Raw genomic sequence first — 23163 nt, forward strand, 5'->3', positions numbered from 1 at the left:
GAAATGAGAAGGAGAGTACATGGTAGAGATTTCCGTGTGGTACATCCCAAATCCCTAGCTCTAGTTCATAATCCTGGCTGGATTAAAGTGAACTTGACCTGGCTGGATTAGAAAGGAATATGGATGATCACAGGCTTCTCTGATAGTTCAGTTGGTAAAGATTCCACCTGCAGTGCAGGAGACCCCAGTTCAATTCCTGGGTCGGGAAGATCTGCTGGAGAAGGGATAGACTACCTCCTCCAGTGTTCTTGGGCTTCCCTGGTGGCTCAGATGGTAAAGAATCCGCCTGCAGTGCGGGAGACCTGGGTTCGCTCCCTGGGTTGGGAAGATCCCCTGGAGAAGGGAAACGCTACCCACTCCAGTATTCTGGTCTGGAGAATTCCACGGACTGATGGGGTGGCAAAGAGTTGGATATGACTGAGTGACTTTCACTCACTCACAAATGAATGGTCACACTATAGGCTCTGAACAAGGTCTCCCAACTGGGATCTGGGCTCTGTCTTCAAGGGACTTTGTCTAGGACACAGCTGTGAGATGAAATTTAACCCCCGCTTTGCTGAACTACGCCAGATTATCGCATGATAGAGATCTTGGCAGAGATCCAGGATTGCCAGGTCTAGTCTGCTACCTCCTAGGGATAATATCCTTCTTAATTCCCTGAGGAGCAAGATTTGTATTTCCCAGAATCCGAGTGCTGGCCACCAGACAAGCCAGGCTAGACAGGACTGATAGAAATAATAGGGGTGTTGATAGAATTCAATTAGGGTGCAGGGTGTCTGCTCTTGCCTTTACAATTCCGTTGGCTCCTTATTAGGTTCCCAAGAGGTCATTACACAAATAACAATATCATCAACAAACAAGGCGTTGCTTTGCTCTTCGTTGTCGCTGTTGAGTTGCTCAGTTACTTTATAATGGGAGGGTAATTGCTTTACAATGTTGTGTTGTTTTCTGCCATAGAATAATGTGAATCAGCCATAAGTATACATATACTCTTGAACCCCTCCCTCTTGAACAGCCGTCCCACCCCTCATCCCCATCCTACCCCTCACAGAGCACCAGGTTGAGGTCCCTGTGTTATACAGCCACGTCCCACTAGTTATCTATTTTATATACGGTAAAGTATATGTTTCAGTGCTACCCTCCTTCCCACACTGTGTCCACAAGTCTGTTCTCTATGTTCGCATCTCTATTCCCGCCATGCTAATAGGCTCATCAGTACCATTTTTCTACATTCCATGTATGTATGTTTTAAAATGTGATATTTGTTTTTCTCTTTCTGACTTACTTCACTTGGTATAACAGGCTCTAGCTTCATCCACCTCCCTAGAACTGACTGAAGTTTGTTCTTTTTTATGGCTGAGTGATATTCCATTGTATATATGTTCCACAACTTTTTGATCCATTCGTCTGTTGATGGACATCTAGGTTGCTCCCATGTCCTAGCTATTGCAAATAGTGCTGCAATGAACCATGAGGTACATGTGTCTTTTTGAACTACGGTTTTTCTCAGGATATATGTCTAGTCGTGGGATTGCTGGGTTATATGGTAGTTTTATTTCTAGCTTTTAAAGGTATCTCCATGCTGTTCTCTATAGTGGCTGTATCAACTTGCATATCACCTCACACCAGTCAGGATGGTCATCATCAAAAAATTTACAAACAATAAATGCTGGAGGATGTGGAGAAAAGGGAACCCACCTGTACTGTTGGTGAGAATCTGTAATTTTTCATCCACCTGCCTAGGTGATTCTGATACATGGTAAAGTTTGAGAATTCTGTTTTTGATCCAGTTCCCAAGTGTGCAGTCTACTCAATGACCTGAGATGGGACTCAATCCAACTGGCAAGCCCTCTAACTGATATGAAGCAGAAAATAGAAAAATATGTTCCTCTCCACCTTCTTCATGTGTGGTCTTCAAGGATAACTTTTTCCTGGTGAAAAGAAGTCTTAGAAGTCTTAGATAGGCAAAGAAGTCTTAGCCTATCCTGTTCTCTTTCCTGGTCTGACCTATTTTTTTATTTGAACCCCTCTCTCACAAATTGCAGATTTATGGAAAGCTGATTCCCACAAGGAGGAAAAGTGGGACTTTCAGGGAGGAAAAAAAAGCTTGCTTAAAGCAAGCCTTTGAAAGAATGAAGTTTTAACTTATTGATCATCCAATATCACCATGGCCTGATGCTGTCTTTGATCCATATTCTAAGCCAAAGGGACTGTTTATTCCTTGCTTGGTAAATTCTAAGTTGCAGGAAGACAGAAGGTTTGTCTGTCTTCTCTGCTGTGCCATCGTCAATAGTTAGCACAGTATCAGGCACATTGTAGGTTTAATAAACTCTAATAGAATGAACGTATGAGAGAATGAATGGGTAAACTCTAACAAGCTTGTTCAGTCTTGGCACATAATACCAAGTCTGAAACCCATATCTCTGTGATCTTGACCAAGTCACTTACCATCTCTGGATCTAGGCTTGCTCACTGAAGGTAGAAATAAAAATAGCATTCATTTAATAAGGCTGTTCTGATGTTTAAATTAGTTATTACATGTCTAGTGCTTGGGACAGTGTCTAGTTAGCAACAATATCCATTGTCATTAATCTTAAACAAAAAATAAAATTACTCATATGACATTACCAATTTTTAATTTTGCCGAGTAGGTCATTAAAAAGACACAAGAAATACAATTTATTATCATTAGTCCCTATGGAAAGGACATTTTCACATTGAAAACATGGAAGAAGGGCATCATCTCAGAGTAAAGGTCATTACTTTAAGTTTTTAATAAATCCAACTTTATTAAAATTACCTGAATTGTCTTGACTTTAAAAAAATTATCAAGGACTAATGGGAACATTTTCACAGTGGTCTCTGTATTTTTTTCTGTCTCAGGACCACTGAACTGGATTGCCTTTTCCTGAAGGGACTGACATAAGATTGATGCTCATGGCCTAAAAGTCTTGGCATCTCTGTTCAGAGTGTGCACCGGGTTGTTAAGAAGAGCCCCGGGCCATGTGGTCCTGGCTGTAGCAGGGCAGTGCATGGACTGAGCACTGCTGCCTTTGGGGGCTTGTGGACAGGACTCTCTCAGAAGTCAGAAGGGCTCCACGTGCTTTGTTGTGATACGTTAGCCACACAGAACTACTCCTGAAGTATTGTTCATTAGGAGTTCTCTCTAACTCCCTTGATTCCCAATCTGGGCTGGGTTCTAAGGAGAATCTGAGGGAGATAAGAGTAGGGATACCCCCTAAAGTGGGTTAGATCCTCCCCTGAAGTACAAGTCATGTCACTGTGCTCATGGAAACAGTGTGTGTACACTGCGGGTTTGGGAAAGCATCTCCGTATCCTGGTTTCCTTTCTCAGTGGATGACTCCATCAGTTCCCATCACAGCCCTGGAGCCACAAATCCAAATGAATTATTGGACTTCCCCGGTGGTCCAGTGGATAAGAACCCACCTGCCAGTGCAGAGGATATGGTTCAATCCCTGGTCCAGGAAGATCTCACATGCCTTGGAGCAGCTACACCCACGGGTCACAACTACTGAGCCCCAGCTCTAGAGCCTGCAAGCGGAAGGAACTGAAGCCCACGCTGCACAACAGGAGAAGCCACCACAATGAGAAACCCGCACAGCACAACTAGAGGGTAGCCCCTGCTCGCTCCAACTAGAGAAAGCCCTGGTGCAGCAGGGAAGACCCAGCGCAGCCAAAAATAAATAAAATTTAAGAATGAATTATCACAATGAATTATTGCCAGGTGGTCACTCTGGTTAGGCCAAAGTTTTGACAGAAATGTTACTTGTAAGTTCTGGTGAGAGGTGCCTGCTTTAAAATACTGACTTGAAAACTGCGCAATTACTTATTTTAAGTGTAAAGTGCTAAAATAGATGTATTTTCAATCATAGTGAAGAGGAAAAGTTAAAATTTTACATAACCTCCTTCTCCTTCTGCCTCTGTAACTCAGCTTGCCCCTTGCAAAGTCTAGATCACGTAGGTCACGTAGTCTCAGAAAGTGGGGACTTGCAACACTAGAAACTGGAGTGGATCTCACTCACCCTTGTCCTGCTCTTTGCAATCGCCCAGCCCCTGCAAACCTGCTTAATCCTGCCTGTCCAGGTTGGGCATCGCCCTCCTCATCCTGACTGCTGTTCCTGTGCGTGCTAAACCTGTGTAAACTAGCTTATTAACAGGTAGTGTTGCCCTCTACGGGGCTCAGAGCTTGGAGGGTTAACTCCTCTGCACCCACCGGCGTAGTAAACCTGAGTTCTCCAACTCTCCGAGTGTGGTGCTTGGTTTCTCAAGTACTGGTTTCTGCAACAATAGTACTGTTTTGGAGCGAACGTAACTAGACTTTAGAAGTATATATATATGAAACAAGACACATTCCAGGCACGTGGGATTGTGATCTCTTCCGTGCCTGGGAATTCTAAAATCGGTGAATAGTATAGTGTGGCTGAAGGTGTGGGTGCCCTTGGCTAGAGGTAAGGGCCTGAGGCTTTGTCTTACCAGGTGCCCATACTAGCGCTTACCTCTGCCTGCCTGAGCGATTTTACCCTAATCGTATCTATCTGTCCTTCTTGTTGAGACCCTGACCTACAGGACTTTCCCTTTGTGGATCCTCCATTCAGGGGATCTTTCTGATTTGCGACTATTGCACCTCACATCTTCCCTTATACTGTGCTGAGTGAGTTCATATTCAGTTACTGGAGGAAAGTCATTCCTTCCATCCATTGGTAGGGTCAGGGATGAAGATGACGTGTAGGTAACCTTTCATAGCCCTTGTTTTAATCGTTACTAATGGAGCCTCCATTTTTTTTTTCTGTATACACGGCTTCCTGGAGAAGACAACTACCAGCCTCTTCCACAACTATGTGTGGTCTGATGGCACAGCTTTGGCCAATAGCAAGCAAGTCAAAGAATTATAATTCCTAGAGTAATATTATTTCTAAGAGAAGCATCTTTAAGAGGAGGAGGTGGATCCTCTTCCTGGATCATTGGAACACAGAAGTGACAGCTTGAGTGGAAGCAGTCAAACTGGACCAAGACATGAATGCTGTGTGCTGGGAATGAACAAGCCAAAGAGCAAAGGGGCCTGGGTCTTGATGCCTTTTTACCTGATCTTGACTTTACTAGAGCAACACTTCTATTTTTAAAAAATCTCTACTATTTGGGATTATCTGTCAGTCACAGCAAAAACTAATCCTAATTCATTGTATCAGACAGTTCCTGCTGTGTAACAAACCACCCCAAAACACAGTAACTTTAAATGACAAGCATTTATTTTTTCTTACAATTTTATAGATTGTCTTGGTGGGTCTTCTGGTCCGGACTGGTGTGGTTGATCTCTGGGTCAGGTGGTGGCTCACCTGGGACTGGATGAACTAGCATTTCATCATTCGCATGTCTAGGGGTTGTCTCCATGTGGGCTGGGGTGATAAATGTGTGCCTCATCATCTAGCAGGTTAGTCTAGACTCATTCATGTAATCGTTGCAGCGCTTCCAAGAGCAAAGAGGGAGGAAAATTCCCATTGCACAAGCACTTTTCAAGTTTATGACTGCATCACCTTTCCCGTGGTCCTCTTGACCAAAGACAGTCACAGGACTGAGCTCAGTGTCAATGTGGAAGGGAAAAACTCAAAGCTCCAGGTACAAGGAGGCATGGACATATTCACAGGTTACTTTAACAATCTACCACATGGGTAAAAGCAGGATGCTATTTTTAAGAGAGGCTGAACTGTTTTCCCAGGTTAAAACAACTTGCTCATGGCAGACTTGGGGCTAACCCCAAATCCAGTGTTTTGTTTTGTTTTTTTCTGAAATAGCATAATGTTTAAGACCAGAGGCTCTGAGTTTAGACTTCTTGAGCTCACATCTCAGCTCTACCACTTACTAGACTGGTCAGTCTCCTTGGCTAAGTTTCACTCTGCCTCTTCATTCTTCAATCTCCTCCTTTTTATATAAAGATAGGGAGACCACTGGGATGTTATGTATGTGCAATGAGTGAATGTATGTGTAGTGCTAAATAATAGTTCTTGGCACATAAATAAGCATGCAAAGTAATAGCTAATGGTATTGTGACCAAGGTACCTGTCCCATCTCTTGCTGTCCCCAGGTCAGATCTGTCCTACCAGGAGACTTGGGTAAGTGTGGTTACTAAAACCTGTCAGCAGTTTTAGATGCTGACTTCTTCAGTTTCTTGTAGAAGCCATTGGCACGAATAGATATGTAAGTCTTTTTGTGGGAAAACATTTACCCACATGTGAGGTGCTGTTATTTTTACTATTAGAGCTCATGCCTCTGGGATTTCCTTCAGATTTAGATTCTAGTTAAAGCAGACGCTGACTGTCACTCCAGGACCTATCTGGCTGGAAGGATATGCCCAGGGGTCTTCCCTATGAAGCTTTCTTGTCATCTCCATTGCCTGGTGGGCGATGGTGAAAACATAGAAGGCTAGAAGCTCAGTGAGTGACTGCATAACATTGCTCATCTTTGCAGCATTGCCTTAGAAAAAAAAAGGATGAAACAGATCTAACTGTAGGTAATTAATTCTCCTGGTGTTTTTTGGTATGTGCATCTGCTTCGGTGGCTACCTTTATTAATATCAAGTGACAGGGGTTTCTTTTGGAGCAATTGTAATAAAAATAGAAAAAATAGGAAAAGACATTTTTGAACACTAACTTGGCCACCCTAAATCTCTGGTCTGTTTGGTATGTAAAACCTTTCATCCAGCATACATTTTTTATGAAAGGATTGAAAACCCAAGAAATAAAACATGGGGTGCATGCAGCACATCATTATGCATGAGATGGAGCTGCCCAGGCAACTGGAATCAAGCAGCCAGTTCCTGAGGAGCAGGGAAATTCTGGGGAGCACAGAATCAGAAGCCCTGGGGATGGCCAGGTGTCCAGGAGGATTAGCTGAGCCCGGAAAGAGCCTATGACATGCTGAACAGTGCTTAGCTTCTGAGTAAGGATGTAAAGAATAAGAGAAATGTTCACCATCACCCAGGACTCAAAACCAGACCATCATACTCATAGCTGGTGAGCAACTGAATTTCTGCAACCATCACCTTAGTCTAAGCCATCAGTTTCTACAGTCAAGGTCATGTTCTAAAATAGATGCATGTATATGTATAACTGAATCACTTTGCTGTACACTTGAGATCCCCTGGAGAAGGGAATGGCAACCCACTCCAGTATTCTTGCCTGGAGAATCCCGAGGACGGCGGAGCCTGGTGGGCTGCCGTCTCTGGGGTCGTACAGAGTCGGACACGACTGAAGCAACTTAGCAGCAGCAGCAGCAGCACTGGAACCAGAAGTCTATGAAGACAGGACCTCTTTTAATCATTACTGCATCATCAGTGCTTAGCATGGAGAATGGCACAGAGTAGGAACTTACCGATGTTTCCAGTAGGAACCCCCATGTCCAGAGATTTTGACTTGGCCATAAGTCCAATATTGAGGGGAAAATAACAAATATGGAGGGACTCGTGTCTCCCAAACTTAAGAGATATTTGGTGTGGCACACATTGTTGGTGAGTTCATTCCTCTTCCCATTTCAAATCCTTTCTCACATGCCTTCCAGAGCCAAAGAGGTAGGTAAGCAAACATCTTGATCTTTCTAGTCACCCTTCACGTAGGATGAACAGTGCTGGTCAATGCTACTTAAGCAGAATTCTACTGAGCTGGGCTTCTGAAAAGGCATTTGCTTTCTTGAGGATAAGAAATAGACTTGATCAGGCATCCTTTTCTTTTAGTCCTTCTTTCTGACTGTGATGAAGATGTGATGCTAAGAGCTATGGCCGTCAGCTTGTGGGCGTAAGGTTGGAACCTGGTACCAAGGATGACAGGCTTCCCTGATGGCTCAGAGGTAAAAAACCCACCTGCCAATGCAGGAGACGCAGGAGACACAGGAGATGTGAGTTTGATCCCTGGGTTGGGAAGATTTCCTGGAGAAGAAAATGGCAACCCACTCCAGTATTCTTGCCTGGGAAATCCCATGGACAGAGCCCGGCGGGCTACAGTCCATGAGGTCACAAAAGAGTCAGACACGACTTTGACAACAGCCGAGGATGACAGGAGACACGAAGGCTTAGTCTTCAATGCCATTGAGTGGCTACACCAGCCCTTGAGTGCTCCGTGTGTTTTCTATTTATTAAGGCAACTCAAGCCCTTACTTGTTTAAGTCACTGGGAGTTGGGTTTTCTCTTTCTTGGAGCTGAGTACATCCCTTACTGATATGCTTGATAACTGCTATTATGCCAATAGCCCCTCTCCCCCACCCTTTTTTCTCCCTGGCGAAAGCACTGTTTTTTAATCACCTCTGTTCTTTTTCTGACTGTTCTCTTCTTATTTGTCACCTGCTCAAGTTCCTGGCATAATTTGGGAGGAAGTAACTGCAACGCAGCTCAGTCTTAGAAGACACAACCCCGCTAAGGGCACCATACAGATTTGGTAACATGGACAGTAATGTCCACCGCCATCTTGTCCTGTTTTTGCATAGCTTGTGAGTACTTAAACTCCGGTTCCTCTGAATCTAGGTTGATTCCGATGGCATCCTTTGCAACCACCTCATAAAATTTCAGCCCTGTTGGACTCCACCCCTACCTGGAAGATGCATATATGCTTCTTTGGCTGGGTCTGCACTTGCTTTATAAAAGCGAGGAAGGCATGTGATTTTTTGAAGGATCACTTAAAAATAAGCCACTTTGACAGCTTTATTAGAACTTTTCCTCAATAGAATAGTAAGTTACTATAAAGTCTGAGATTTCATCAAGTCATTTATTAACTTATGAATTCAACAGACATTTGTTGGACACTTATGTGTGTGTGCCTCTACTCCATATACTTGATGCTGGGGATATAAAAATGCAAAAATTATTCCTAGCCTAGAGATGCTTACAGCTGGGAGCAGGTGAGAGACACACAGCTTGTTCCAATAAGACAGGAAAAGTGCTATGAAGGAAATACTGAGAAGATTCCAGGAAGAAAGAGGAAGAGTAGTTAATTCTGCCTGGCAATTTGGGGATGGAGTTATGGGTCAATTTGAACTGGACTCATGTATAAATCTGATTTTAATATGGGCAGTTAAATGGGGTCATTCCAGGCAGATGAAACAGCATGTGGTGAAATCCAGAGATGTCAGTGAGAAAGGAGTATCCAGGGATGTGTGGGGAGGCTGGTAGGAACATAGTGTGCATTTCTGGGAGGTGCTGGAAGGACCTTTGACTTTGGATGGGGCCTGAGAAGACAGTAGGAGCTGGACCAAGCTGGAGAATTTTGGCTTCATCCACAGACACAAATGCATCCTGAGGAAATAGCCCTGGAAAATAAATAACACGGAGGGAGCCTCCCTCTCCCCACTCACAATATCAGTTCAAGTATAAACACAACACCAGGAAAATGAGTCTCTAGAGGTAATCGAGTTTGTACTTATTGTACTATGGGCATCGCCAATGTAATCACTGACTTTCAATTCACAAATCCCATTTGTTGTTCCCTTTTCTCTAAGACAACAATATATAATGTTTTCTACTTACTCTCAGAAGCATAAACAAATCACTTTCCCTCATATTGGCCTTTCACAGATGGGAGTGTTATTGGATATAAGGGTGTTTAGGTAGCAGTATAAGGATTGATTGTGCGTGAGAAATCACACTGTGCTTTGGAACTGTCACACACACACACACACACACACGCAGGCACACGTGTGCATACACCCCTATCTTATAGGGATTGCCAGTGCATGAAACTTCCTGCCAGTGATGCTCCTGGAACAACTCTGGTAGAGAATGTATTGAGTAGGGCAATGCCTGAGACCCCATGAGAAACCAAAGGCTGTTTTACATAGCTCAGAAAGCTCCCTTCTTTTCTACTACCCCTCTCTCCCTTACTTTATGAGGTTGGCTAACCTTGTCCATGAAGTTCAGTCATAGTTTGGGATTTGCTGGCTCAGGATGGCTGCAGTGGTTGGGAGAATAGACCTGATGGGCTCTAAAGTGATGTCTTTCCAGGTAGCTAGGATGGTGAGTTTCCAAAGTCATGATTTTAGAATTCTAAGTGCCATTGAATTCCAGGAGGCTGGACTTTGAAGTCTCTATAAGCACAGCATGTCAGCAATGGGATGGAGCCAATGAAGGCAAAGTCTTTGGCCTCTTGATTCATCGTCATCACAGAGACAGAACTATCCCAATGGTTACACATCTTACAGAAGTAGTTGTACTTGAAGGCTCTTAGAGAGAAACTAAAGTACTGTTGGCTGACAATGACTAATTTTATACCAGCAGGAGGGTCGCTGATGCTCCAACACCAAGTCAGACATCCTACCGGCAATTGGAATGATTGGGAGCCAGCTAGGGGTGGTGATGAGCAAATACTGATTTTGTGGGTCTTATTTCTTAGCTCTTACCTCCTGTATTTGCCATGATTCTTGTTCTTCTTTACCCTGTGCCCTTAAGGGGAGATACCAGCTAGTTCTCTTGGAAATAGATTCTGTAACGATCATTATAATTTGTGGGCACTTGCAGGTGTGGAATATTGAACCAGGAGTTCTTTCTGCATAAGTTCATGATGTAGTCATGGAAAGGACACCAGAGAAGGAGAATTAAAATTTCAAAGTCTACCACTAAGGCTTTGTATGGCCTGAGACAAGCCACTTTTTATCTCTGGGCTTCAGTGTCTCATCTGTAGATTGAAAGTGTTGAACTGGATCATGGTGGCCAACTTAGATACCAACAGAGGACAAAGGGGAACGCAGAGCAGTGAAGGAGGCTGATTGCATTAAGTTGTCTGTTGTGTGAGTTGGTGGAAGTAGGGGTTTACAGCACATAGGAGAATGTGAACAGCCCTGTCTCAGCTCCAGGTCATTGTCTCCATGAAGGAATGCAGGCCCAGAGTTCAGACAGCTTCTGTTTTTTCAAAAGAGTCTAGTAATCTAGATTTTAAAACATCATCATAAGATCGTTTGAAACACTAAGAAAACCAGGTGTGTACTAAGTCGCTTCAGTCATACCCAACTCTTTGTGACCCCATGGACTGTAGCCTGCCAGACTCCTCCATCCATGGAATTCTCCAGCCAAGAATACTGGGGTGGGTTGCCATGCCCTTTTCCAGGGGATCTTCTCAACCCAGGGATCGAACCCACGTCTCCTATGTTTCCTGCATTGGTAGGTGGGTTCTTTACCACCAGTACCACCTGGGAAGCCCCAAGTAAATCATGTAATCTCATCCATTGACCAGATTTCAACCCAGAGGCTCCCAGTTTCCATCTTCTAGACCAGAGGTCCCCAACCTTTTGGGCAAAAGGGACCAGTTTCCTGGAAGACAATTTTTCCACAGATTGAGGTGGAGGAGGATGGTTTCAAGATGATTCAAAAGCATTACATTTATTATGCTCTTTATTTCTATTATTTTTAGATACATCACTATATCTACTGCACTGTGAATGCAGTAATGCGAGCAATGGGGAGTGACTATGGGGAGTAAGTACAGATGAAGCTCCAGTTGCTCACCCATCATTCATCTGCTGAGTGGCCCAGTTGCTGTGTGGTACTGGTCTGGGGCCCCGGGGTTGAGGATCCCTGCTCTAGACTGGCTGGCCTGACTTCTAAGTCTATTCTTCAGTGGTCCCATAATAGTACTTTGCCACGGATGGACTTCCCACCAAGAGCTTTGGTCATCCTTCTGAGGTTATTGAAAAATAAGCTCTGTTGTTTAGCTGAGTGATTGAGCAAGTCCCTTCATCTCTCTTTCATACAGTGGAAAACAGTGAGATCTATCTCATGGGGCTGCTGTAAGGATGATAGCGACTGATGCATCTAAACTGTCCTGCTCAGAGTGTTAGCAATGAGTTATCTCTCCTTGTCTTCTTCATCCCCTTCTCTTTTGAATTTCATTTACCCATTTGACCACTCAATACATAATAATTGGACACTTACTGTAGGAAAACGCATGGTGCCAGATGCTAGAAATTCAGTGGTGGACAAGCTGGACAGACTCTCTGAGCTCATGGTAATATCAACCGCAAGTAGTTGTTATTTAATGCTAATTAGGTACCAAACAACCTGCTTAGTGCTTTATAGGCATTAACACTTTGATGCTTGTAACCATGGAAGAGGGTATCTACTTTTTTTTTTAAATAGATAATCTTTGATATTTATTTATTTTTAATAAATTTATTTATTTTAGTTGGGGGCTAATTACTTTACAATATTGTAGTAGTTTTTGCCGTACATTGACATGAATCAGCCATGGGTTTACATGTGTTCCCCATCCTGAACCCCCCTCCCACCTCCCTCCCCATCCCATCCCTCTGGGTCATCCCATTGCCCCAGCCCTGAGCATTTGTCTCATGCATCGAACATGGAATGGTGTTCTGTTTCACATATGATAATATACATGTTTCTACTTTTATTCCTACTTTACAGGATAGAAAAACATAAGACCACAAAAGAGAAATTACTTACTCCAGGTTGTTGTTGCTGTTGTTGCTGTTGTTCAGTTGCTAAGTCGTGTCTGACTTTGTGTCCATCTTTGTGACCCCACGGACTGCAGCATGCCAGGCCTCCCTGTCCCTCACCATCTCCTGGAGTTTCCCCAAGTTCATTTCCATTGAATTGGTGATGCCATCGAACCATCTCATCCTCTGTCACCCTCTTCTCCTCTTGCCTTCAATCTTTCCCAGCATCTAGGTCTTTTCCAAAGAGTTGGCTGTTAGCATCAGGTGTCCAAAGTATTAGAGCTGGGTCTGGAGGCTAGTTCTGCCTGAGCTGAAGCAGAAATAGCATGTAAGCTGAGATCTGAAGGGTTGGGGCCTCTGGTGTGTGGACACCTACAGGGATGACTGAGATGGCAGAATCTCTGCCAGATGCAGAAACATCTTTCTGGTCCCTCTCCACTTTCCATCTCTCATGTGAAAGCTCTCAGTGCTTGAAAATCATAAATGATCTATTGAAAGGAGATCATCTGGCGACAGCCAATAGAAAGGGCAGTCCTTTACTGAGGCATCAGGACAGAGGTGTGTGCGTGCATGCTAAGCTGCTTCAGTCATGTCCAACTCTTTGCGACCCCATGAATGGTAGCCCACGAGGCTCCTCTGTCCATGGGGATTCTCTAGGCAAGAATACTGGAGTGGGTTGCCATGCCCTCCTCCAAGGAATCTTCTTGACCCAGGGATCGAACCCACTTCTTTTACATCTCCTGCACTGGCAGGCAGGTTCTTTACCACTAGAGCCACCTGGGAAACCCCAGGACAGAGGTAATCTTCTAGAAAAGAGAGTGACCCATGATCTTCCATCACTCTGCTTGTGCCTTTTGAAGAATTTATTCTTTGGGGCCAATGGTTCTAGGCAAAGAGCTCTGGGCCAACTGACGGGGGAAGGGGAACAGGACTGTCTAGTGGTTAAGCCCAGAACCACCTTTACAGTGGCTTAGATGGTAAAGTATCTGCCTGCAAGACAGGAGACCCAGGTTCAATCCTTGCATTGGGTAGATCCACTGGAGAAGGGAATGGCTACTTACTTGAGTACTCTTGCCTAGAGAATTCCATGGACAGAGGAGCCTGGCAGGCTCAGGTTCGTGGAGTTGTAAAGAGTCAGACATAACTGAGCAACTAACACTCTGGCATTAGACTGCTGAGGTCTAGTGAGGACTTGACTTTTTCCTGCCTCAGTTTTCCCACCTGCAAAATGGACTTTACAATTGCAGTTTTTATCACTTATTTTTATTTTTGGCTGCATTGGGTCTTAGTTGTGGCACATGACATCTTTGTGAAGGATGTTTGTTGCAGTGCTTGGGTTTCTCATTGCTGTGGCTTCTCTTGTTGCAGAGCATGGTACACAGCCTGTCTAGCTGAGGTGCTTGGACTCAGTAGTTGTGCTGCAAGGGCTTAGTTGTTCCACAACATGTGGGATCTTAGTTCCCTGACCAGAAGATGGGACCCACGTTCCCTGCACTGGAAGACGGATTCTTAACCGCCAGATCATCAGAGAAGTCCCAGGCTTATCTCTTAGAGAAGTTGGGGTGGTTACATGAGATAATGACATGGACAGCTGAGCAGGGAGCCTCCACTTGATGGATGCTCAGGAGCTATTTGCTGATTAAGGAATTTAGAAAACCCCAAATCAAACACATCTCCCTTTGTTCAGCAATGTGCTTTGAGTACCTCTTTATACGTTACAAGCACATAAACAGTGATTATCTCACTTAATCCTCACTATAACCTTGCCAGATTAGAGTTCTCAAACTGTTTCTCACAGATGAGCTCTCAGCATCATTGACGTTGTCCAGCTTTATTCTCTGAAGGGGCAGGCAGGTGTCACGAACATCCCCACCCCCACCCTTGCTGTCTCATGGCCCTCTTCTGCCTGGAATGATTTTACTGCAGATAGTCACAGGATATACTCTTTTAAAAAATTTTGAATTAGTTAATTAATTTTTGGCTGTGCCGGATCTTTGTTGCAGTGCATGGACTTCTCATTGCTATGGCTTCTCTTGTTGCAGAGCATGGGCTCTAGGCACACAAGCTTCAGTAGCTGCAGCCCGTGGGCTCTAAAGCACCAGCTTGGTAGTTGTGGTACCGGGGCATTGTTGTCCCGAGGCGTGTGGGATCTTCCCAAACCAGAGGTTGAACTCATGTCCCCGGCATGGGCAGGTGAATTCTCAACTACTGGACCACCAGGGAAGTCCCAGTATATACTCTTGATTCCTTAGATTTCTGCTCAAAAGTCACCTCCTTCTAGAAGCCATCCTGACCTCTTATTGTAATAGAGCACGTGTTACCTCTTAGTCCTCTTACCCTGATCTGGTTTCTTAATAATAGCTGATATTTTATCTATTTATCAAGAGGCCAGTCTTATTTATTTCTCTGTATCTATCATTCATCAGTCTTATCTATCATATCTATATATTCTCTCTATCTATCTACCTGGCATCTCTTATTTGACTTCATCATTAGAACTGAAGTTTGGTGAAGGAAGGAACTTTGTCGTGCTTATCCAGTGCTTACGTGTCAATAAATAGCTGCTCAATAAATTAATTGTTATATACATGGGTAAATGGAGAGATGAATGGATAGATGGGAGAATAGATGGATGATTGGATGACATGAATGGGTGAATGGATACATGGATAGATGGGTGGAAGGCAGGGTTGGTGAACTGATAGATGAAAAGCACATGGGATTTTGACTCAGATGGACCCTGGACCATCTGAAACCCTGACTGTGTCTCTCACTTGCTCCTGCTCTATGCATCCCATTTCCACCCTATTCATTGACATCACTTTGCTGTTGTTTAGTCGCTAAGTCATGTACGACTCTCCATGGACTATAGCCCTCTAGAAAACTCTGTCCATGGGATTATCCCGGCAAGAATAGTGGAGTGGGTTGCCATTGCCTTCTCTGGCATCACTTTGAGTATTGTCAAATCATTAAGCAAGTAGAATGCCTCATTATTTCATGTATCACATCTTTTCTGGTGTTTTGAAAACTGTTCTGAAAAACTAGAGTTTACAGAGTGGCTAAGAGTCAACTTTTCACCCCAGGCTTCAAGTAGAACAGCCCCTTTTGAATCTGTCCTAAACATGCAAATTATCCATGAGATTTCAGCTGATTAAGGAAAGTAAACTACTGTAAAATGAAACACACTCTGATATCCAAATATGATCTATTTCTTTCATTTTCCAGGTAATGAAATTGTCCCAGATATATGAATTTACTTCCCCCAAAGTCTCATAGGGATTCATGTCATGATCAAGACCTGACTTAAATATAACTCCAAGCCCAACTGTCTTTCCATGGAATACATTACTCATTCATTTACTTAATCATCTAATGCACATTTATTGGGCACCTACTCTACCATGGACCCAAATCTCATATCTCAGTCTAGGTGTTGGGTATAGAGAGATGGACCAGACAGGGAATTTTTCTGCACTCTTAGAACAGCCCTTGAACACATAATATTAAACCAGATAGTTTTGAATATTAAACCAAGGAAAGTCAGAGAGAGTTATGGAGAAGGATGGTGATAGTGGTAGGAGTCCCAGGAGCCGATTCTGAAGATATCTGCTCCAAATGTACATAGCTCAGTGGACCTTTCTCAGTGAGAAAAGAGGGCTTCCCTGGTAGCTCAGCTGGTAAAGAATCCACCTGCAATGCAGGAGACCCTAGTTCAATTCTGGATCAGGAAAACTCGCTGGAGAAGGGATAGGCTACCCACTCCAATATTCTTGGGCTTCCCTGGTGGCTCCGCTGGTAAAGAATCTGCCTGCAATGCAGGACACTGGGGTTTGATCCTTGGATTGGGAAGATCCCCTGGAGAAGGGAACGGCTACCCACTCCAGTACTCTGGTCTGGAGAATTCCATGGACTGTATAGTCCATGGGGTCGCAAAGAGTCAGACACAACTGAGCCACTTTCTCTTTCTTTCTTTCAGGATAAAAATAGTTTGCCTAACCCCCTTCCCCCCCAAACTCCTACTTATTCCATTTCCTCTCCCCATCTAGATCTGCAAAGCCTTCCAGCAAACCCATTCTCAGGAGCTCAGGCTGATCAAAGTGGCACACGCATTTTATTGCTGGTAAGCCCAGGATCGGATTTTGATGGGCCCAGTGACATGTATGTTTTACTGTTCAGTCATCCCAAGACGATTTTTATTAGCCTCACAGCCCAGTTCCCTGCTTCTGCTAGACTCTTTCATGTGATTTTATGCTTGAATGAAGCAACAGTAAATTAAGCTGGAAAACACACATATATGTGGACACACAAAACAAAAATCCTCACTATTCAGGATGAGTCAATGGTTCGGATGCAACTGGGGAGCCTTTGAACATGTCTTCCATTGGTAGGAGTGATAATAAAGATGTAAGAGAGATTATGGGGGAATAAAACACTGCTCATTGGAACTGTAGTCTTGGTGAGCTGCTGACACCACGGTTTGGAGCACCTTGAAGCAAACTATTTTAGAAAATGAGAAATGTAGCTGATTCTGTATCTTCTTAGATCATATTGGAGATGTCTGATTTTTTTTCATTTAAAAAATTTCATTTATTTATTTTATATTGGAGTACAGTTGATTAACAATATTGTGTTCATTTCAGGAGTACAGCAAGGTGATTTAGCTATACAAATACAGGTATGTAGGACTTCCCAGGTGGCTCAGTGAGTAAAGAATCCACCTGCAATGCAGGAGATGAAGGCAGATGCAAGTTTGATCCCTCGGTTGGGAAGATCCCCTGGAGAAGGGCATGCAACTCACTCCAGTATTCTTGCATGGAAAATCCCATGAACAAAGGAGCCTGGTCTATACAGTAGGTTCTTGTTGGTTATCTCTCTTGAATATAGCAGTGTACACATGTCAATCCCAAACTCCCAATGTATCCCTTCTCTCCACCCTTCCTGCGTAGTAATGGTAAGTTTGTTCTCTAAGTCTATGAGTGTTTCTGTTTTGTAAATAAGTTCATTTGTATTATTTTTTTTTTTTTAGTTTCTGCATATAAACAGTGTCATAGGATATTTCTCTTTCTCTGTCTGACTTACTTGACTTAGCATGATAATCTCCAGGTCCGTTCATGTTGCTGCAAATAGCATTGCTTCATTTTTTTAAATGACTGAGTAATAGTCCATTGTTTATATGTACCACATTTTCTTTATCCAGTCATCTGTGGATGGACATCTAGCTTGCTTCCATGTGTTGGTTATTGTCAGCAGAACTGCAATAAACATTGAGTTCATGTATCCTTTTGAGTCATGTTTCTCTATGGATATATGCCTAGGAGTGGGATTGCTGATCATATGGTAGCTCTATTTTCAGTTCTGTAAGAATCTCCATATTGTACTCCATAGTCACTGTGTGAATTTATATTCCCAGCAACAGTGTAGGAGAGTTCCTTTTTCTCCACATTTTCTCCAGCATTTATTGTTTGTAGACTTTTTGATGATGGTCATTCTGACTGGGTGGTGCTAGTGTTAAGTCTACATGCCAATGCAGGAGTCATAAGAGATGTGGGTTCGATCCCTGGGTCAGGAAGATCCCTTGGAGAAGGAAATGACAACTCACTCCAGTATTCTTGCCTAGAGAATCCCACAGACCGAGGAACCTGGTGGGCTATAGGCCATGGGGTCGCAAAGAGTTGGACACAACTGAAGCGACTTAGCACTCATTCCTACTGGTGTGAGGTAGTAGTTTTGTAGTTGCATTTTTGTACTGCATTTTGTGGTTGCATTATTGTAGTTTCGATTTGCATTTCTCTAATAATTAGTGATGTTGAGCGTCTTTCATGTGTTTGTTGGCCATCTGTATGTCTTCTTTGGAGAAATGTCTGTTTATGTTTGATAGCCACTGCATACCTGTCTTCTGAGATTCAATTTATCAAGAACGTGATACTTCATAATACATAACGCAGGAAGCACTCATTAAGCTTCTACTGTGTACATAGATGCCCAGTGAAAAGGAAAGAAAAGATATGATTTCCACTGCTGAAAAGTTATTTGGAATAAGTGCCATCATGGAGTTAGAATGATTTGGGGAGTGGCTGCTAGCCGGGGGTTGGGGGGGGGCGGATGCTCGTGCAAGACATCCACCAAAAGGTGCCCAGAGTGATGGTTAGACCCTTGCCCTTCATCCACTCCAACCTCAGCCTCCCCCTGTTCTGGAGCCACTGCCTCAGGAAATAGCTGTTTCTTTGATGCTTCCACCTGGGTGCAGCCTCTGAACACTGGCTATGCTTCAAACATATCTCATTGTATTTGGTTCTTAGCTGTTAGCGACAGACACTGAACTCCAAGGAACTGAAGCCCAAGATTCTTCACGTATAGCATTTCTATTCTTCATGTACAGATGAATCCAGGAGCTCAGATAATGCCATCTGGGCTCTGTCTTTTGTATTTCATTGCCTTCACTTTCAGGAAAGCTCTTCCCAGTGGGGGATTGGGCATGGGTACTGGCAGTTTCAGATTGATTTCTCCCCGGTTTAACAACTCCAGGGGAAAGAAACCTGCCTTTTTCATATTATTCCAATAAGACCCCGGGACTAAATCTCATTGGACCAATCTGAGTCACATGCCCATTCTTGAACCAATCACTGTGGCCAGAGGAATGGAATATTCTGATTGGTCAAAGCTGAAGATGGATCCGTCCTGAAACTGGATGTTGAGGTCAACCAGTCCCATGCCATATGAAGTCACAGTGGGTTATGGGTAGTTTTGTAAAGTAAAACTCAGGTACTGTTACTCAAAGAAGGGGAAACAGATTCTAAAAGGGCAAAAATGCTCCGTGTTCAATTTACTGTCTCATAACACGTCCCATATCCTGCCTTGTGTTATAGCTCTTCTGCTTATCTGCCCTCCCAGCTGAAAGCTTCTTCATGCCGAAACTGACATCTGTTTCAGCATCTCTTACTTGACCCTGGAGTGTGCCTTTCACATGACAGGTGCTCAATAAATAGGACTCTAATGGAATAATATATACCCAAGCTCTTCTTTTACTTTGTTTGGTGTAATGACTTTAAGAATCCCTGTGTGGAAGGAAATGCTCATTTCAGCACTCCTTTCCAACAAATACATCTTCATGTAAAAGGCAGAGCTTTCAGAGCTTGTGTAGTCCCTGGTTTTTATGATTAACAAATAAAGTTGAACAAAATTAATGAATGTGTCAAATTTTCTGAGGCTTTGACGACTCAGACTCATTGGGTAAATGTTTCCATTGAATGAAACAGATTTATCTTTCCATTGTTCATAACTGTAGGTCATTTAATAGATGAGGCAGCCTGAGGCTACTGTGGAGACTGAATACTGAAGTGGGGAGAGTGGGAGGATAGAAAAGGTTTTCTAGGCATTGGGAAAGTTTGGAGCCCCAGATGTTTAAAGTAAGATGTAGAAGTCAAGATAGTTTTTCTTATAGGGATTTAGACTCAGCTTAGGATAGCTTCAGTCAGATGAAAGGGACTGAAAGTGAAAGTGTTAGTCACTCAGTCACGTCCAATCCTTTGTGACCCCTTAGACTGTAGCCCACCAGGCTCCTCTGTGCATGGGATTCTCCAGGCAAGAATACTGGAGTGGGTTGCCATTCCCTTCTCCAGGGGATCTTCCCAACCAGGGATCAAACCTGGGTCTCCTGCATTGCAGGTGGATTGTTTACCGTCTGAGCCACCAGGGAAGTCTTGAAAGGGTCTAGTCTAGGTATAAAGAGATTTGTTTTCTTAGAGGGATCACCAGTGGGTTAAAGAGAAAATCAAATTCTATTTGAGCATTGTATAGCTGATTTCCAATGCTGTGCTCGTTTTTGCGGTACAGCAGTGATTCAGTCATGTGCGTGTGTGTGTGTGTGTGTATAGATTTGTTTTTCATATTCTTTTCCATTATGGTTTATCACAGGATGTTGAGCATACTTCCCTGTGCTAAACAGTAGGACCTTACTGTTTATCCATCCTGTATAGTATCCTTTCCATCTGCTAATCCCAAACTCCCAATCCATCCCTCCTCCACTTTGATAACCATAGTCTGTTCTCTGTGTCTGTGAGTGTGCTTCTGTTTCATAGATAAGTTCATTTGGTTCATGTTTTAGATTCCACAGATAAGTGATATATGGTACTTGTCTTTCCCTTTCTGTCTTATTAATACTTCACTTAGTATGATAATCTCTAGGTCCATCCATGTTGCTGCAAATAGCATTATTTCATTATTTTGCATGGCAGAGTAGTATTCTTTTCTGTGTGTATCTGTGTGTGTGTGTGTGTATATTACATCTTCTTTATCCATTCATCTGTAGATGGACATTTAGGTTGTTTACATGTCTTGGCCATTGTGAATAGTGCTGCTATGAACTTATCGATGGATGTATCTTTTTTTGAATTATAGTTTTGTCCAAATATATGCCCAGGAGTAGAATTGCTGAGTCAAGGATAACTCATACATTCAAGCAGTGGGATAACTACATAGGAGTTACATAAGAAGCTTATCAAAAATACATATTTCTGGGCCCACTCTTTAGATTCTGATTCAATATGTATGCTGGGTAGGAATGCAGAAATCTGGTGAAGCCAGATGTGGGAGCCTCTGTATCAGGGATGCTGCTGACCTGCACCTGCAGTGCATGATGGGTAGAGCTGGGTGTCCAGAGTTGGCCAGATTGGAGTGAGAATCTCAGCTTTGCTCCTACTGGCTTGGAAGCCTTGGGTGATGAGAACCAACTCAATTCAATTCTCTGATGCTTGGAAAAAAGTGAAGATGAGCATCATCCTGACCTCTCAGGGTTGCGTGAGGATAAAAACAGGTACAGCACAGAGCGGAGTGTCTGGACTCTGTGATGCCCACAGGACCAGTGATGATTACATTCTGCAAGTGTTATGCCAGAGACATAGGGGTCACTGTGTCCGTGCTAGGTCACTTCAGTCATATCTGACTCTTTGCGACCCCATGGACTGTAGCCCGCCAGGTCTTTTTGTCTATGGGATTCTCCAGGCAAGAATACTGGAGTGGATTGCCATGCTCTCCTGCAGGGGATCTTCCTGACCCAGGGGTGGAACTGGTGTCTCTTCTGTCTCCTGCATTGGCAGGGGAGTTCTTTACCACTAGCGCCACCAAGGGGCCACTAGTACACATCTCAATTTAAACAAACCTCTGGACTTCCCTGGTGGCTCAGAGGTTAAAGCGTCTGCCTCCAATGAGGGAGACCTGGGTTCGATCCCTGGGTCGGGAAGATCCCCTGGAGAAGGAAATGGCAAACCACTCCAGTATTCTTGCCTGGAGAATCCCATGGACGGAGGAGCCTGGTAGGCTACAGTCCATGGGGTCGCAAAGAGTCGGACACGACTGAGCGACTTCCCTTCCCTTCCTGCAAGAGGAATTAATTAGCAATCACACCTTAGTACTACTACTTCTACTAATAACAGCAAGAGTTTATATAGTACTGTATGCTAGAACTAGTTCTAAGTGCTGTCTAGCTATTTTTTTAAATGGGAGGATTATTGCTGTTCAATTATTAACCCAGTTTATTCTTACAACCATCCCATGAGATAGGAGCTGTGATTATTTCCATCATATAGATGAGGAAACTGAGGCACATGGAGATGAAGTAACTCCCTTTGCAGACGACATCTCCCTTGGACCCATATGGGTCGCAAGAAAACAATACTGTCCAAAGAAACTGTCATTTGATTTAGCAGAACTGGGTAGGAGCGCAGTTCTTGGGAGCAAACTTGCAGTGTGAAATAAATCCAATATAGTTTCCTGTGTAGGTGGCCATTTCCAGTTAGGCTCTCAGTTTCCCAAATTCTTGGGTGTGGCTATTCTGACAAGGTCTGATTATTCTGCATATTCAGACCTGTACAGCCGGTGACCTTTTAGAGCTGCTTTTGCCCTAGAGGCTTGTCATCTCAGGGGTCAGGTGAAGTTTTCTATCCTTCTTCCTTAATTCTTGCACAAGGCATTGCTTAGACCCTCCCACCCTGAAATTCCCAAGAAGGTAATCTGGCCCAGAGGTGATGGCCCAGCTCAGCAGAGTGCATCCCTGCTCGTTTGCAGGACTGGGCTTCTCAGGGGTCAGCAGAGGAAATGATGTCAAGCCAGATGTGTGATGCCTCCTTCCTGGTCTAAAGGGGAGCCTCACATCAAAGCTCTCCTTGCAAAGGCAGTGCTCAGGTTTCCCAGGCAGCCTGAACACCTGTGCTGTTGCCTGCACAAGAAAGGCATCTGCTTCCTTGGAAATCAATTACCGGGGCCCATTTAATGAGCTGCTTGCCTCATATCCATTCTGATCAACATGCCTTTGGTCTCCTTACTCTCCTTTGGCTCACACAGCGGGATTTGGGGAGGGGAAGGCAAGTTTCCAGACCCCCGACTAAAGGGTGAGTCTCTCCTCTCCTTCCGTGACTCCTCAGATGCAGAAACTCTTGTCAGTGTCTAAAATTCCACCATCATGATTCATTCCTTTGGGCTTAAAGATCATCTTTGATCTTTTGATATTTTCCTTCTCTACTACTTATTAGATTTCTTGTAAATCTTAAAAAAAAAAATTGCATACCTGTTCTAACTAGACAAAAAATGTAAAGAAGTTGAAAAAAGAAGTCATTAATTTCTTCCCTCACTCCTTCTAACTTTCCCTTCAACTCTGGAGAAAACAAAACTGGCTATCTATTTTATGTCTTGACACAGCTTGATTCAAGCTCGTAAAACATTTAC

At 43.6% G+C, this 23163-nt stretch overlaps 1 protein-coding gene across 5 annotated transcripts in view; it reads left to right on the forward strand.

Annotated features, from left to right (window-relative positions):
* The window catches only part of LOC145531297 (uncharacterized), a 263548-nt gene that overhangs the window by 103230 nt on the left and 137155 nt on the right, over nt 1–23163 (forward strand). Inside the window, exons 3-4 of one of the 5 annotated variants that reach the window (XM_081553408.1) lie at nt 16491–16564; nt 17085–17719. The exons of 3 other annotated variants lie outside the window; for them this stretch is intronic. In XM_081553408.1, the coding sequence (XP_081409534.1) occupies nt 16491–16564; nt 17085–17100 (90 nt within the window). In that variant the 3' untranslated portion in view covers nt 17101–17719. Of the gene's footprint in view, nt 1–16490; nt 16565–17084; nt 17720–23163 lie in introns of those variants that run through there. One more of the 5 variants, XR_014072340.1, reaches the window with a different exon arrangement.

The sequence above is a fragment of the Giraffa tippelskirchi genome, chromosome 13 (genome assembly GCF_054371585.1).
Source record: "Giraffa tippelskirchi isolate mGirTip1 chromosome 13, T2T-mGirTip1v1.2.pri, whole genome shotgun sequence".
Lineage (NCBI taxonomy): Eukaryota > Metazoa > Chordata > Mammalia > Artiodactyla > Giraffidae > Giraffa > Giraffa tippelskirchi.